At 46.2% G+C, this 16,179-nt stretch overlaps 1 protein-coding gene across 3 annotated transcripts in view; it reads left to right on the top strand.

Moving 5' to 3' along the window:
* The first annotated feature begins 6,864 nt into the window (after positions 1 to 6,864).
* Tnrc6c (trinucleotide repeat containing adaptor 6C) overlaps positions 6,865 to 16,179 on the top strand; it is a 72,591-nt gene continuing 63,276 nt past the window's right edge. For 2 of the 3 annotated variants that reach the window (XM_032914062.1, XM_032914064.1), the window contains exons 1-2: positions 6,865 to 12,537; positions 13,539 to 13,560. In XM_032914062.1, coding sequence (XP_032769953.1) covers positions 12,475 to 12,537; positions 13,539 to 13,560 — 85 coding nt within the window. In that variant the 5' untranslated portion in view covers positions 6,865 to 12,474. The remainder of the gene's footprint in view (positions 12,538 to 13,538; positions 13,561 to 16,179) is intronic. The other variant, XM_032914063.1, reaches the window with a different exon arrangement.

Genomic DNA, 16,179 nt, shown 5'->3' with positions numbered 1-16,179 from the left:
CGAGTTGCAGGGGCTTTGAATAGGCATGTCCCCTGGAGACACTGGTTGATGGCCCCCGCTTGCTTCCTCACTTCAGTGACCGGCCTGAGGCTGTGGCGCTGGGCTCTAGGTCCTTTTCCTTTTTCAGTGGTGAAGGGGCCGCCTGCCTGCCTGAAATGCGGCTGTGTGTCCTAGAGATGACACAGACTCCACCCACAGCCGGGGCGTGTGTGTGTGTGTGTGTGTGTGTGTGTGTGTGTGTGTGTGTGTGCGCGTGCTGGACTAACCCCAACCCCCTGCTGCTCAGAGAGTCCAGGCTTATGTGATGATAGTTAAATTCAGCTTATAGTGTTATACTCAGACTTAATTTATCCATCATTTAAGCACATCTGTGAATTTGTTTATTGGTGTGATAGTATTTTTAACTTTCCAGTTTATTGGCAGGCTTTGAAATAAGCTGTCACTTGAAGGTTTCTCTATCAGTGAAGAGAAAACAAACAAACTTGTAATCGTGTGATCAAGGAAAACAAGCCTGAGAGTCAGTGTATCGAGGGTTAGGGTGGGAAGATGAGCCCTTGTAAGAGGTCATATCACTGTGAAGGGTATGTGGACCCAACCTGCCAGAAAGCTCCAGTCCCCACAGTGTGTCCTTGCAGGAGCCTGCCCTGGAGCACCCAGCTGGGAGGTATAAACTTGTCCTCTGCTTCTCTCCAGCGCCCTCTGCCAGAGAAGCTGGACATCATGCCAGCTGGTGAGGGAAAGTAGTTAAATGTCACAGATCCATTTTCACAGAGCAGGCAAGAGGCAGAGGTTGGCACTGTAGATAGTAAATGAATAACCAGCCAGTTCCCACCTCAGCAACAGGAAGTGCTGGTCATGGGTATATAGTGCATGTTGTCAGATCTCCCAGCAAGCAGTGAGATTCCATCATTGTTAATAACTGAACATTGTGGCACACACAGCAAGGTGAGCCGCCAGAGGCTACTGCTCAGACATCAGCGGGATTTCCTTTGTATTCCAGGCTGTGCTATACACATGAGCACAGAGAGGGGCTCTGTGACTCTGACCCCGGGACTGTTGCTAACACTGGCTTTCTTTAGGGTTCTTAATTACATGTGATAGAAAACAACAGTAATTTAGGGAAGAACAAAAACAAACTTTGCCCAGACAAGAAACGAGTGGCAACCCAGAGAACCTGGGCAGCTGTCCCTGGTGGACAGGAGACAGCCAGCAATGCAGACTGGTTCCCTGCGACTGCCGCCTCCCTTCCGAGCCTGGTGTGTGTGGCTGAAGCTTTCTCTAGTCATCGGCCAGCTTTGTGCATTAGGCTCAAGGCTGAGCTCTGGACTTAGCCACACACAGCATGCTTCCCTGAACCTACAGCCCTTCAAGGACTTTGAATTGAAGCAGCTCTGTACAGGAAATTGAGGTGCAGTTCCTAGTGAGGAAGGAAAGGGTGTGATGTGTGTAGGTGTTCACCATAGTTCATAGAGGAAAGCCTGCAAAAATGAAAGCCAGTTGTTCTGTGTGTGTGTGTGTGTGTGTGTGTGTGTGTGTGTGTGTGTGTGTGTGTGTTTTAAAGCCACACAACAGACCATCTAGAACATAGGAGAACTCCTGTGGGACCAATTGGTATTCAGAAGACAAGCCTCAGAAAGATGTATGTCTGAGGTAGGCAGCAGGGGGCATTGCTTCTAAAGTCAGATAAACTGAGAGTTGCTGCTGGGATCTGTCTTGCTTTGTTTGGGCCACAGTAGTTAATCTTAACAAGTGAATCTTGGATCTGAAGCCCACCTTAACACCAAATGGCAGTAAGCTGGGATTTCTTTGAAAAGCTGGAGACCACTGTTCAGATCTCTGACTCTTCTCCACATTCCAAAGTAAAAGTCACAGTTGTCTCCAGACCATTTCATTCCGTGGGACCAGGCTCCAGGGTCAGCCCTGCACTCCTGGCCTCTGGTCTAGCTAGGGCTGACTGGATTGGCACTGGGAGTGGGTATGACTGTTGGAGGGTGTTGTCCTTGCACTGCACGTCTCACAACTTGCTGTTTGTGTCCACCGTGTGCAGTGAGACCAGAGGTAAGCCCATCCTCTGACAGCTGCTGTCAGAGCTGGGAGAATCCCTCTCCCTGGCTGATTCCTCCCAGGCATCATACCATCCCAGCTAGCTCCTGGGAGCCCCTTCTACTGAGAAAACTGGATTCTGTCCACTTTAGCTACCTGGGCCACCTTTACCCCAGCACAGCTGTGAGGGTTACCTAGACCCTGGTCAAAACTTAAGAGAGAGATGAGAAAGTCACCTCACACAGGTTGAATTCCTCTCAGCTGCTCTTCGGAGAGTCCACATTAATTGTGCTTACTCCTCCTGCTTGTATTTCATTATATTTTGTCTAGTGTCATTGTAAGTCAGCAGAAGAGTCAGTAGTGGGCGCTCTCTCCTTTGGTCAGCCTGAGAAGTTCTAATTCATTGTATTTTTTATGAGTAACAGGTTTGTGAGCTTGGTGGCTTACAGCAGTACCTACCTATTCAGTGTTTCACGCCTTCTGAGCATTAGAGGTCTATAATCAGGGCAAGGTTGGGTTTTTCCCTGAAGGTTCCTTTGGGGGGAAGGGTCAGTCCTCAGTCTTCCACAGGCCTTGAATGGGCAAAATTCAGTTCCTGTAGTACTGTAATAAGATTTACAGTAAGTTGTGACTTCAAAGCCCCTCTAATCAATAGAGAGATTTTAACAGTCTGCTAGAACAGTGTCACATAGTGAGTAAGGGAAGTTGTTGGTATCAGGAACTGCATTGCCTCCGTACCTAGCAGTGATGTCCCTGCAGGCCGACAGGGACCTGTGCTCCGTCTGTTGCTATGGCATACATTCCCAGCATACCTTTGGTTCAGCTCCCACCTTCACCTGGGAGCAGTTACATCACAGTTTAAATAAAAGGCAGACCCTTCCTGTCCCCTTTCTCTTTTTCTTCTTTCTCTCTCCCTCACTTCTGTCTCCATTGTCCTCAATAAACCTCTTCCACATGGGACTGTATTAGTCTGGTGTGGTCTGTCTGGACAAGACCCGCTATTCTTTTTTTTTTTTTTTTTTTTTTTTGGTTTTTTTTGGAGCTGGGGACCCGAACCCAGGGCCTTATGCCTTCCTAGGTAAGCGCTCTACCACTGAGCTAAATCCCCAGCCCCAAGAGCCGCTATTCTATCACAACATATAAGTGACACAGACCAGTGTGGTGTTGTGATGGTTAGAAGCAAGCCACAGGTTTTCCCTCTCATACTCAAGAGAGGTCTGTCAACTTGTTACCCTTTAATGCTCGGAGGACATACTTCCCAACTTCATGTCCTGTCCTTCAGAATCACTCAGCTCATGGGTCCTCACTGTTGTAATGTGTCCTGCCGGGTGACCCAAAGCGTTCCAAGCACCTACTCCAGGACCTTTCTGCCCCATGACTTTCCCTAGTCGATCAGGTACTAAATGTTACTCAGACCATGCTGCGCCTTTCCAATCAGATTTTCCCTTGAGGTCTTTGCCGATTCTGTTGTCCAGCCCTGAGTCCTGTACACACTTTCTGAGCGCAGCAGGTAGCAGAAGTTGAATAAAGTGAGGCTTAAATGTCTGTGCTGAGCGGACGAGATGCCCCTCACATTTACAGTCCTTCCTAACTAGCCTAGCCTATCCAACAGTGCCAGGAAAACGTCCTCAGTTAGCCAGGCTTTCTAATGATGGTGGGACCTGTGCCCTCCTTCACTTAAAGAGTGAGCAGTGCTGAGAAGAGTCTGGAATGTAGCCAGATTGACCCAGGATGTGGATTCTTGGGTTTCTTGCAGATGAAACTCAGGATGAGAAACAGTTTTGATTTCAGGTAACTAGCTAGCCCCCAGAGGCAAACACAAGCCCCAGTCCTTTTATTGACTCCTACTTTATAAATTCAAGGAATAATCAACTAACAAGAGTTTGAGAGTGAAAGAAACAAATGTATTGAAAAACTAGCTCGCCAGACACCCCCACCCCACGCCCTCACCACCCAGCAAAATATGTCTCACAGGTGCTTCATGTCCTGCTCGTCCTGCACCTTAGAGCCCCACATCACATTCCTCCTTCCTCAGTTCCCACTGCTACAGAACAGAAGCTGCACTGCCAATCAAAGCAAGGCTGTTTTCTTTAACAGAAGCTGGACAGGAGAGCGGGAGCTCCTTTGTAGTGACAGTAAGCTGAAACTAGAGTGAGCAGTGAGCGTGATGACTGAAGGGAGGGTGGAGTGCATTAGAGGAGAGTCACAGCACACTGTGCTAAAGAGCCATTAAAGAGGGGATGCGTTTGCTGCGGGTGGGGACTCCTTCACCTTAGCTGTACAGTAAGAAGAGCAAGGCGCAAAGTGGAATACGAGGCGGGTCTCAGTTTTACAAAACGAACAATTAAATAACATCCTTTGTGGAAAACACAGATGGATAGAGATGTGGTAGTTGGCATGGGCTTCTGGAGGTGTGGGAAGTACACAAGAGGATGAAAGATCTGGACAGAGTGGAAAGGATGAGTTAAGCTCAAGGTCAAGGAAATTAGAAACAAAGGTGGTACCTCCCCCTCCAGGGAAGAAAGCTGGGCATGGTGGCTCGTACCTTCAGGGAGGGGGAAGCAGACTATCTCTGATCTCTGTGAGTTCAAGGCTAGCCTAGTCTCCGTAGCAAGTTCCCAAACAGCCTAGATTACATACTGAGTCCCATCTTTAAAATAAAAATTAGAAGTAAATAAATGAAGTTGTAGGACTATGAGATGACTCGATGCGGGGAGGGGGCAGAGACCTGCCTATGATTCTAATACAGGAGAGGGATGGCAACAGGAAATTTCTGGAACGAGCAATCTGGATAGCCAGATGAGCCAAAACAGTGAGCCCCGGGTTCAGCCAGACACCTTGCTTCAATATAGAAAATGGAGAGAGACTGAGGAAGACCTCCTTCATCAGCCTCAGCCTCTAGAAATGTACACACACACGCACATGTGTACCTACACACACAAACATGAGCCCACACACATTTTTAAAAAAAACTGACTTAATCCTCATTTAATCTAGCTTTTTACAGCTGTCCCATAGGTCCAGAAATCTCTCCAAATTCAAGCTTACAATCTCACTAACCCCACAAGAGAGGTAGTAACTTACTAATTATTGCTTGATCAGAAAAGAATGTGCACTCTTGGAAGAGCTGTCCTTTGTGAGCATTAGCTGAGATTAGGCACCAAAAGAGGGAGATAAGATAAAGAAGCTTTAAATGGCTCTAGATTTTTCCTGAGGTCAGAGAGACAGGAGAGGAGTCTGCCACCAGGGCACCAACAGCCCAGAAGACAGAGGAAGCTATTTCAAAGCCAGGAATATAGTTCCCCTGGCTGTCCTGCACCCAGGCCTGCCGACGATGACGACGCATTCTCAGCCACCCCTTCCCTTACTGTGACCAAGAGCAGTGCTGCTGACAGCCGCTGGCCAGTGCCATTAGATGCATGTCCTCGAGTGTATACATTGCCTTGTGCTGTGATTCCAGAGGACACACAAAGCTGTCAGCTGGAAATGCGTGTGAAGTGAATCAGTCCTCCCTCCCAGGTCTGCTGCCTTCCCCAGCGAGGAGCACGCTTTCCATCATACAGTCAGTGAGCACACAGGACGGTCCTGGGAGGCCATCTCTTTACAAAGGAAGGTAATGACAACAGCTTGTAGGGCACGCAAGAGTCAGGAAATAGATGTTTCAGTGAGGGTCAAGAGCAGATATAGCAGAAACAGGAATACGGACAGAAAGTCAGGGTGAGGATCCAGGACTGTCCAGGACAACTCCAGCAGGGGCTGTTTTGGGTAGTTAAAGCTAGATCAGATTCCTGCTAACCAGGAGTTTGAGGCTGCTTAGCATGGCAGACAGCTCCTTGACTGACCTTCTAAGACAGGAATCCACAGTGAAGTAAATCTACCCACAAACACTAAGCTCCTCAGCTGAGCGATTATTAAGGAAGAACAGACAGGAACATGAGTGTGGGAACAGAGACTGGCTTTCCTCTCCATCTGCAAAACAGGGGCAAGGTCATGAAGCCGGCACTCAGGAGGGAGGAAGGGGAGGAAAGGTACCTACGGAAGAGCTGATGGATTTACTGGCTTAAAGATCCATAAGCCAAACGCTGAGCATGAACAGTGGCACCAAACCACTGAGGTGCACACTCAGGAAGTTTCAGAGCTCAGGCGGAAGAGGCACATAGGGCTCTGTTGGGGGGCGGAGGTGGAGAAAAGCATTTGACTGGAAAAGAGTTTAGTACTTAGTGGCATGGCCTTCTGACAAGGATGGTGTGCTGAGATGCAGCCACATGGTGCCTTCAAACCACTTCTCAGCCAGTCATGCCACCAGTCCAACGAGAAGGAAGCTTGCACAGTTTCTAGAAATTTACTTCTGCAACCCTTTCTCTTTTCCTTTTTAAAAATTTTCTTTATATTTTATATGTATAGGTGTTCTGCCTGTATGTGTGTCCATGTACCATGGTGCATGCAGTGACAACAGAGGCCAGAAGAAGATATCAGATTGCCTGGGAGTAGAGTTACAGAAACATATATAGTAATGGGTTCTGGGACTCAAACCTGAGTCAGTTCAAGGGCAGTCAGTGCTCTTAACTAGTGAGCCATCTCTCCGGCCCCTTCCTCCCCACCCTCATTCCCACTCAGACAGGGTCTCACTATGTACCTCTTGCCATCCTAAAACTCATGATATAGACCAAGCCGGCCTGAAACTTACACAGAACTGCCTGCCTCTGCCTCTAACCCTCGCCCTGCCTATGCAGGTATTAAAGGCCTGCCCATCCATGCCAGGCTTCTTCTTCTTCTTTTTTTTTTTTTTTTTTTCAGAGCTGGGGACCGAACCCAGGGCCTTGTGCTTGCAAGGCAAGCGCTCTACCACTGAGCTAAATCCCCAGCCCCCCCATGCCAGGCTTCTTAAAGAGACTTTTGTTTTCCAGCAGGATGAGCTAGCAGTTGCAGGAGGGCAGGTCATGGGATAACTGAGTTAAAACATTGAAGTGAACAGTACTGGATAGGTAAGGATGTCAATGATTCCTTAGGATCCATTTCTGTCCTTGTCTCTCCCTGTCAGTTTAATCAAATCACAATGAGTGAATCAGGGGTTCAGGATAGAGCTTAGCCGTTAAATGCACTTGTTCTTAGAGAGGACCTGGATTCAGCCCAGCATCCACACAGTGGCTCACAACCATCTGTAACTCAGTTCCTGGAGGTGAGACACACCCTTTAGCCTCCACTAGCTTATGTATGCAAATGGTGCAAATGCACACATGCAGGCATAATACTGATGCACACAGAATGAACATCAAAGTTTTTGATTCAAAACAGAAGTTGAATGTAGAAAAATAACTAGACCTTGACAAAGAGTTACCATAGGATCCTAGAAAGATGTACAAAGTGCCAGTGGCCTATGAGAGTGTGCTCAGCATTGCCGAATCCATAGGAGGATCTGGATCACAGCTGAATTAGCTAGTTAGTATAGTCAGATTCTCAAAGAAGGACAGAAGAGGCAGGAAGAGGGGAGAAATGGACAGCTTCTGTTTGGAAAGGGGAAACATGCTAGTTCCATGGCACTGAAAATAGTAACACTACTACTTTTTCTTTAATGATATCTGCATGTGCATCACGCTCACCTTCCTCTTATTCCATGCTCCCTCCCTCCCAAATGTTTAATTATTACTGTTACATATATATATTCATATATGTGCATGTGTATATACCCACATTATACACAACTTTATGCAGTCTGCTGAGTCCATTCAGCACTGCCAATTTGTATGTATGTGCAGGGTTGATCTCTTGGGATTGGACAACCTATGAGAGAGCTCATCCATGGAAAAAGTGGTTCTCCTTCTCTAGCAGCCGTTGACCATCTGTGGCCCTTCATTTAGGGGTAGGACCTCGTGGAGTTTCCTGTATCCATGTTGGCGTGTGTGCTGGTCTCGTTAAGGTGATGATGTGAATTCCTGAGTGCTTTTTCCCTGGCATGCATGACTAAACAGAACTGTTTAACTGCAGGTGCCCCAGTCTGCTCCCTGAGCTTAGGAGTTGGGGTTGTCCACTGTCACTGCTCTCTGCATGTGGCCAGTGTGGACCTCTGTAGTAAGACCTTTATCTATTGCAAAAAGAAGAGTCTTGCATAAGGGGAGAAAACTAGACTCATTTGGTGGGGCCTGAGGCTTATGAACTGCACAGATAGACCTGAGCTGCACATGCTCGAAAATGCTTAAAGGGGAAATTGCAGCACACACTTTAGCAGAAGTTTTAATTTTTAAAAACTGGTGTGCATGTTATGTTGTCAGTTCTAGTAAGGACTGCTTCCAGCCAAAGGAGCTAGAGCTCTGGAAATAGCAGCACTTGGGAGATAAATGTACCTAGATCAGGAGTTAATGGTCATTCTCGGCTACATACAGTTCAACACAGTGCCAGCCTTGATAGATACATGGGGCCCTGGCTTTTGTTTGTTTTAAAGGCTGGGTTTTTAAACTTTAGGTGAGGGGAGAAGTGTAAAATACGATCACATGCAGGAATAATTAAAAACTTAAAACCAGAGATGGCTAATCTGTTCTGAGCACTGTCTGCTCTTTAGAGGAACGAGGTTCAATTACCAGCACCCACATGACAGCTCACAGCTGTCTGTTATTCCAGCTCCAGGAGTTTTGACACCCTCAGACAGGCTGGCAAAACACTAATACACATAAAGTAAAAAAAAAATCATTAAAAAATAAAAGACTTGAAACAGCAGCTGAGCCTGGTGGTGCACATCTTTAATCTTAGGATTTGGGAGGCAGAAGCAGGTGGATTTCCATGAGCTTAAGCCTGGTCTGACCTACATAGTGAGTTCCAGGCCAGCCAGGGGACTACATAGTGAGACCCTGCCTCAAAGGAGTGAAGAAAAAGTTCCACAGAAAAGTTAAAATGTGACCTCCATGTGCCACATGTTGTTCGCCTGTTTGAAGCAACAACAGAGTCAGGCTGTAGGACAAAAGATCAGATTCCTCTCTTGAAATCTCTGCCCTGGGACCTCCCCCTCTAAGAAACCCTGTGTAAAACTTGTCTCCTGCGCAGTTTCCTGCTGCTTCTTGCCCAGTCAGGGGCAGCTTCCCTCCTAGGTCTCATCCAGTAAATCCCTGGTGTGAGGTTTGTTGTGTAGTGTGACTTAGGGTATTTATTCCTTGGCTCTCCTGTGCTAGGATGTCTCTCCCTTTAGAGCTGTAATACCTTCACTGAGGAAGCATTCCTCCACAGACCTGTGAGCCCCACTTACGCTGGTCCCACCCACCATTACCAAAACCACAAAAAGGAAACAAGCCCCATCTCCACTGGGACAAATCAGTAAGTAATACAGAGGAAAGGGGATAATAAGTACACCTCGTTCATTGCTTTTAAAAAGAAGCATATAGCCAGGCAGCAGTGGTGCTCTGCAAGTTAGTTCCACTACTCAGGAGACAGAGACAGCGGGTCTTTGTGAGTTCGAGGCCAACTTGGTCCATAAAGCTATTCCAGGCCAGCCAGAGATGTTAGACAGAGATACTCTTACCTGAGACGGCCGGGGGTGATGGGGGAGGAAGAATTGAAGGGAAGAAAGAAAACGCACATGAAGAATGTTTTGGTTTAGTTCACTTTCAAGACACTCCAGCTTCCTGGGATGTGCAGGTGCGCACCACCAGCAGCCACCAGCGGGTCACAGCTGCTTTGTTTTGTGAAGGGTGGTGACCCAAGGCCATAGATGTGCTGGAGCAAGTGCTTTGCCCCCAGTCCTTTAAAGAGCATTCCTGGATCCCCAAGAAACTTTCCGCTTACATTGCCTCTAAGATGATACCAGTTGACACACATGAAGGGAGTCTTTCCTTTCGTTTTTGTACTATGAGTGCTTTGCCACGGGCATGTATTAGGTTATAAAATAAAAGCGTGATTAGATGTTGGTCTTTTAAATTAATAATGAAAAGTGGCAGATGTACTGTAAGAGTTAGAGAGTAGGAGTGACGCTGCTGGGGCGCTTTGTCATGTAAACAAGGAGCTGTAAGGAGCTGGCCTTAGTTCTTTAATTTGCTGATGAATAGAATTAAGCTGAAGCCATTTTCTTCTTCCTGCTGTTGAATAAATACCTCTGTAGCCAGAACAAGGCCCTACCTCCCTACCTGCTTTCTCACATTCCCTCTCGGGTAATTTAAGGCTCTCCATGTGCTGCAGATTAAGAAAGCCTGAGGGCAACATGTTTTCTTTCTAGATGTGTGACTGAAAGCTGCATGGTTGCAACATACCTGGTCATACTCAGAACTGCCTGCAGCTAGAATTCTTGCATGCAAATGGCTCAGCTATATGTACATCGTTTACCATGAAAACATTCCTGGAGAGCATCTCTCAGATCATTAGATGAGTAGTCACTTTTCAAAGTTCATAATATGTAGAGATTCAGGAGTCATGGAAAGTTTTAAATACTGCTAAGGCCAGAGTCTCGTGCACAAAGATTTCATCCATCTGGTTGAAGCAGTCTTGGTTTTGGAAGTTTTTAAGCTTCCCAAGTTAATTCTGATTGGAAGTCACAGACTGAGTAATCACTGTTTCGAAGGAAGAATATTCACAGATAACCCCCACCATATCAATTTAAATTGGTTTTATTATGATAGTATTTTGTTATGAACAATCTGGCTTTAGTTTGAAATTCCTTATATGGATAGTTGTATGCAAAATACATTGTTAAATGCGAAATTATTAACTACAAAGCAGCATCTATGCATGGGTGAGTGCTGCTTGGACGAGGCTTGGGTTATGTTGTTGTTCTAGTTTAGCTGTTGATCTCACTGGTACCTGCATTAGTCTAGGTCCAGTAGGGATATGGAAGCCTTGTAAATGGATCTAGTTCATTCAAGGAATAAGTCATGATAATAGGATTAACTGTAAACTGGGCATGGTGACACATGCCTTTTATTCTAGTGCTCAGGAGTCAGGGGCAGGGGCAATCTCTGCGTCTGAGGCCAGTCTAGTCTGTCTACTGAATTCCAGGCCAGTCAAGGCCACATACTGAGACCCTGTCTCAGCAAACAAACAAATGAAGACTTAACTACAGAAGCGGCAGAACCCTAAGCTGATGAAGCCCCGGCTAAGAAGGGAAGCCCCACTGGAAAGCTGGTGCACGTTCACAGGGCATGGCACAGATGTGCTGAATGAGCACCAGGAAGCACTTTAAGCTAACTCCCTGTTCTTCAGCTAGAGCACATGCAGAATGCAAGCCAGTCACAGCCAGGAGCCCCTCAGCTTGTGCTCCTATTGGAAAGGAGCCCTGGGCGTGTTGATGGATGGCTAGGTGTGTGTGTGGACTATTGGTGCAGCAGACTTGGAGTCCGGTGTGTGTGTGAGGAGGAGTCCCATGAGAGACCGTTGGGAGGTGGCTAGTAGTAGGGACTGGAATTAGTTCAGTGTTAAGAGTGCCATTGGATGGGATGCTAGACTGCCAGAGCCAAGGTTGCCCATGCTAAGCCTAGGCCTGTAACCAGCCAGCATCTGGGCTTCAAACCCACATACTAACCTCACAGTGCCACAGTAACAGGTGTCAAGAGGGCCCTTCCTCCTGCAGCTCCCCATGGTGCTGACTGAAAGAAGGGCCAGAGCCTGTGTTACTGGGAGAGCATGGAGCCATCAGGAAAGAGATAGTGACCCCTGATGCATGCACACCACTTGGGCTAGCTATAGCACTACAGCCTAGCTGTTAGCTGTCTTCACTTTTTAAAACAGAGTTCTTCCATGTTGCGTATCTTGTAATAGCTCTCCAGCTGAACAGGGCTCTGTATAAAAAGATAATCCGTGTCAGACAAACATGAAGTTAGAGCATACATGGGAATCACCTCCACAGAGCCTGATCTGTTGGATGAGGTGGATAGAAATCACAGATCATTTCTAATAGGGAGCACCAGTGATGGCAGTCTCTGAGACAGCACTGAGTGTCCTTACTCTGTAGACCCCACACAAAGCCCTGCACTAGTCGATTTCTCCACAGTTGTGGGCAGAACAAACGAGACAGCTAAGCCACTTGACAAAAAAGCAGGGCAGCAGCTGTCATACTGGAGGGGAACCTCCATTTCTGACTCCTCTCAAAGTGGCTCTATCATGTTGATGACATTGTCTAGCTCAAGACTTTGTGCACAAATAATATCCCTGCCCTGTGTCCTGAGTGTGGAGTTTCAAACCCAGGGCCTCACGTACAAGGCCACAAGCACCTGAGCTATGGCAGCAGCACCCTCCTACATACAGGTTAGTCTAGGGGTTAGCCTGTGGGCCACTCTGGCCTTAAACTTGTGATTCTCCTGCCTCAGCCTCCCAGACAGCTGGAATTACAGTCCTGTGCCCTCACTCCTGGTTGCTTCTTTACTTCTTCATTGGCTTTAAAGTAGTCATCATACTAACACTGCTTCTTAAATATTTAATAGGGTAAAAGAACAGGAAACACAAGAAGAGGAACGTTTGATGGAAGAAAAGAAAAAGAAAAAGCAGGAAGACAAGAAAAAGAAGGAAGGTGCTCAGAAAAAGGTTTGCTAGGACTCCTTCCATGTCCTCCCATGTCATGTCTGCATTAACATGGCTGTCTCGTGTCCACAGTTGATTCTAGTACTGTTTTACGTCAATATGCTGAGTCTGTAATGAGTAAATATAGACACTTGGCTAGTGAGGCGAGTACAGAGTGCCAGTTACAGAAGGTCTTTTCTACAGCGTCGGACGCACTGAAGCTATGTCCAGGGCAGCGTAGCTTCTGTGTAAAGAACGCACTTGCTACCTCCTGAGAATGGACTGCCCAGCCCAGCCCACCCACAGTAGCCCTATCTGAGACATCAGGGAGAACCAGGAAACTGACAGTATTAGAAAAGCTAGAAATAATTGTTATAGTCTTAGTAAACATTCTTTATAAATCCTTATAAATAAATAAGTTCTGTAAACCAGTTTGGAGAGATGACTCAACAGTTAGAAATATTTTCTTTTAAAAAAATTCTGTTTTTTAGAGCTCTAATTTAAACCTTATAGTCATATTTTTTATTTTGTTGCATGTAAAATAGCCAAATTATACTACCCACCCTTGCTTTCATCTCTGTACTGAGCTGTGAGGTTGGAAGGATCCTTCTAGACTGACACACAGGGAGTTCAGATAGTGTCCATTAAAATGTTTGCCAGTCACTAACTTAGCACTGTCCTGTAGTCAGAGGAGGATTTTTCTCAGTAGTAAATTAGCTAAATAAAAGGTTTGCTTTTAAAATTTTAAGAATTAAAAGTCTTAGTCCCAATAGTCACTCACACTCACTCGCTTGCTCCCCCGACCCCCAAATTAAAATGAAAGGAAAACAGAGGTAGGCAGATTTCTGTAAGACTGAGGCCAACCTGGTCTGTGCAGTAAATTGCAAGACAGTCAAGGCTCCATGTCTCAAAGAAACTAAGAAAAAAACCCTAAGATAATTAAAAGTCTGCCTATAAACCTTCATCAGTGTGGACATTGCATTCAATTGTCTCTAAAAAGTTTCTCTCTTTTTTTTCTTCCTCAGGCTGCTGATCAAAAAACCAAAGGTAAGTTTTTTTTTTTAATAATATATTTTGTGAGGGGAATACTTTTTATAGTAGCTTCAAACTTTGCAATGGTGTGACTTTTGTAAAATTTATTTTATGTTTATGGGTATTTTGCCTGCATGTTTGTCTGTGCACCAAGTGTGTGCAATGTCCAAAAGGCCAGAAGAGAGCCTTGGATCTCCTAAAACTGGAATTAAGACAGTTGTGAGCCACCATGTGGGTGCCCAAAACTGAACCAGGTCCTCTGCAAGAGCATCAACCTCTTAATTGATGCCTGGCGGGTGAAAACAGAGGCTCTAACTGTCTTCGATTGTACTTTCAGTATACATTGTGAAGCTCTTCATTTATGACTGATTTTATTCTGTGTTTTTTTCATTGTCATTAGATTAATATAAAACTGCCTAGAAAAGGTCATCTGCATTTTAAACAACACTTTAAAATTTCCTTTTGATTTGATTCCCACCAAATAAGGATCAAATTCAGGAATAAGAAGACCCAAAGAAAACAATATTTTTAAAGCTTGAAAGTCCTTACTGCCAGCTACTTCTCGCAGCGTAGCTTGTTTCTCTCTTCCTGACGGTCAGAGGCGTCTTTCTTTCCAGGGCTGGCTGGCCTGTTGTTTTGACAGTGTCAGTGGGAGCACAGGCAGCTCTCAGTGGATGTAGCTCAGGCGTGCTGGGTATGCTAAGCTCAGGGAAGCTGTACTCCCAGACGCCCACCTTCACACCTGAGTCCATAGGGACAGTTAGGAGAGGCACACGCCGTGGGTCACAGAGGCCAGCTCTGTTCCATCGTGCAAGGCGCTGCTTTAGTCTTCAGGTGCCACATCTTTAAAATGAGAGAAGGCGATGGATTGCTCCTGCCTGCTAGAGCTGCCGTAAGGACAGATGAGCCAGCCCACACGGGAAGGGTGGTGTGGCAGCTGGAGTCGCTGGGGTCCAGTGGAGGACTGCGGCACTGACTGGTTTTCCTTCTTTTGTCTTCCCGGGGACACACAACTGCACATGCAGATGCTTACATCATAAGGATTTTTGCAAAAGTTCTGTCACCTGCTCTGTATAATACTTCGTATCTAGTTGGCATCTTGTAGTTTTAATATCAAAATTATGTGTAGAATCTGAACTCATAATTGAGCAGGACTTAGATTAAGTTGTTGGTTTTTCTATTAGTAAATGCAGAACTAGTGGAACTACAGCTTTGACCCTGTATGTCAGTCCTTAGTCTTAGTTCCTAGAGATGGGTTTGCTGGTAATGGGCATTAGAAGCAGCAGGGTTCAAGGTCGTCTCCTCTGCTCTGTTAGAATCTTTTCAGAAGGCTCCAAAAGGACTGGCTATGGCTGTATCTGAATTTATGATCTCAAATAAAACAGTGGTTTTTTCTGCCATTTATAAATGTGGGACTCATCCTACACTGTTGATATCCTCCCCACCCCTCGTTCGTGTGTGTGTGTGTGTGTGTGTGTGTGTGTGTGTGTGTGTGTATGTGTCCCATTTTCACAACCTGTTTCATTGTCATTTATGATTCTTTACTTCTCAGGCTGTGACTGCTCACAACTGTGTGGTGACTGAAATCCATCTCCTGCCCCTTGTGGAATTACTGGTTTCTGTTACTATGCTGATGAGTGTTTGTACTGGGGATTACTGACTGCCAGCTTCTTGTATCTCCCCTGAGTTGCTGATTTTTTGGGGGGAACAGTTTGTTGGTAGCTGTATGTGGCCTTTGGATTTGTCCTAAACACAGTTGTTTGTGTCGTAGAATTATAAAGGCTCTAAAGTCTTGTACATAATTTTCTACTTTAGCTAATTATTTCTATTTTATATGTATGAGCATGTTGCCTGTATGTTTGTATGTGCACCACATGTGTGCCTGGCATTCTTTGAGGCCAACAGAGGGTGCTGGAGCCATTGGAATTGCAGGGTGGTTTGAGCTGACCTGTAAGTGCTGAAAGAGCAGCAAGTGTTCTTAAGCACCATGCTGCCTCTCTGGCCTAGTTTGTTCTCTAGGGAATATTAGCGATGTCAGGTTTTGATTTTTCTCAGATCCTGTCACTGCTCAGCCCCACCAGAATCAGCTGCTGCGAGGCGCACTCATGCCTGGTGCTGGTTTCAGACAGACACTGGTGTGGTGAGATGCGCTACACAGCGGCTGAGGCAGGCTTGCATTTATGAGCTGCCCTCGCTGTGGTGTTTGCTTCGCTGCCATGGCCTGGCCTGACAGCAGGTAGTGCAGGGACCACACCTGCCTGTTCCCACCTCTCCCCAGGACCCTCACTGCCTCCGTGCTTGTTCTAGGCCTTAGCATTAATGAGTCCCCTTGTTGCTCTGTTGTCATAGGGGATAGGAAGAAATCTATAGCTACAGAGTTCACTACCAAGCATGGAGGATTTGTGGGACATGATACAGTGGACCCTTGCCCCCTTCTCCATGTCTACAGCCAGTGGGGCACTTGGTATCAGGAAGGACAGCACCATTCCTGGCAGGGGTGGGCCTTAGGAGTCCCTCCCCACATGTCAGTCTGAGACCACTTCTCTCCCTTATAAATTTGAAATTGGGTTTTCTAGAAATTCTCTTTTTCAAAATCATAATTAAAGTAGAGATTGTCTCTGGCTATCTCTTCTT

This window comes from Rattus rattus, chromosome 9, assembly GCF_011064425.1.
Source record: "Rattus rattus isolate New Zealand chromosome 9, Rrattus_CSIRO_v1, whole genome shotgun sequence".
NCBI lineage: Eukaryota > Metazoa > Chordata > Mammalia > Rodentia > Muridae > Rattus > Rattus rattus.
Note: the sequence above shows the minus strand (reverse complement) of the source record. Positions and strands in the feature narration are given on the sequence as shown.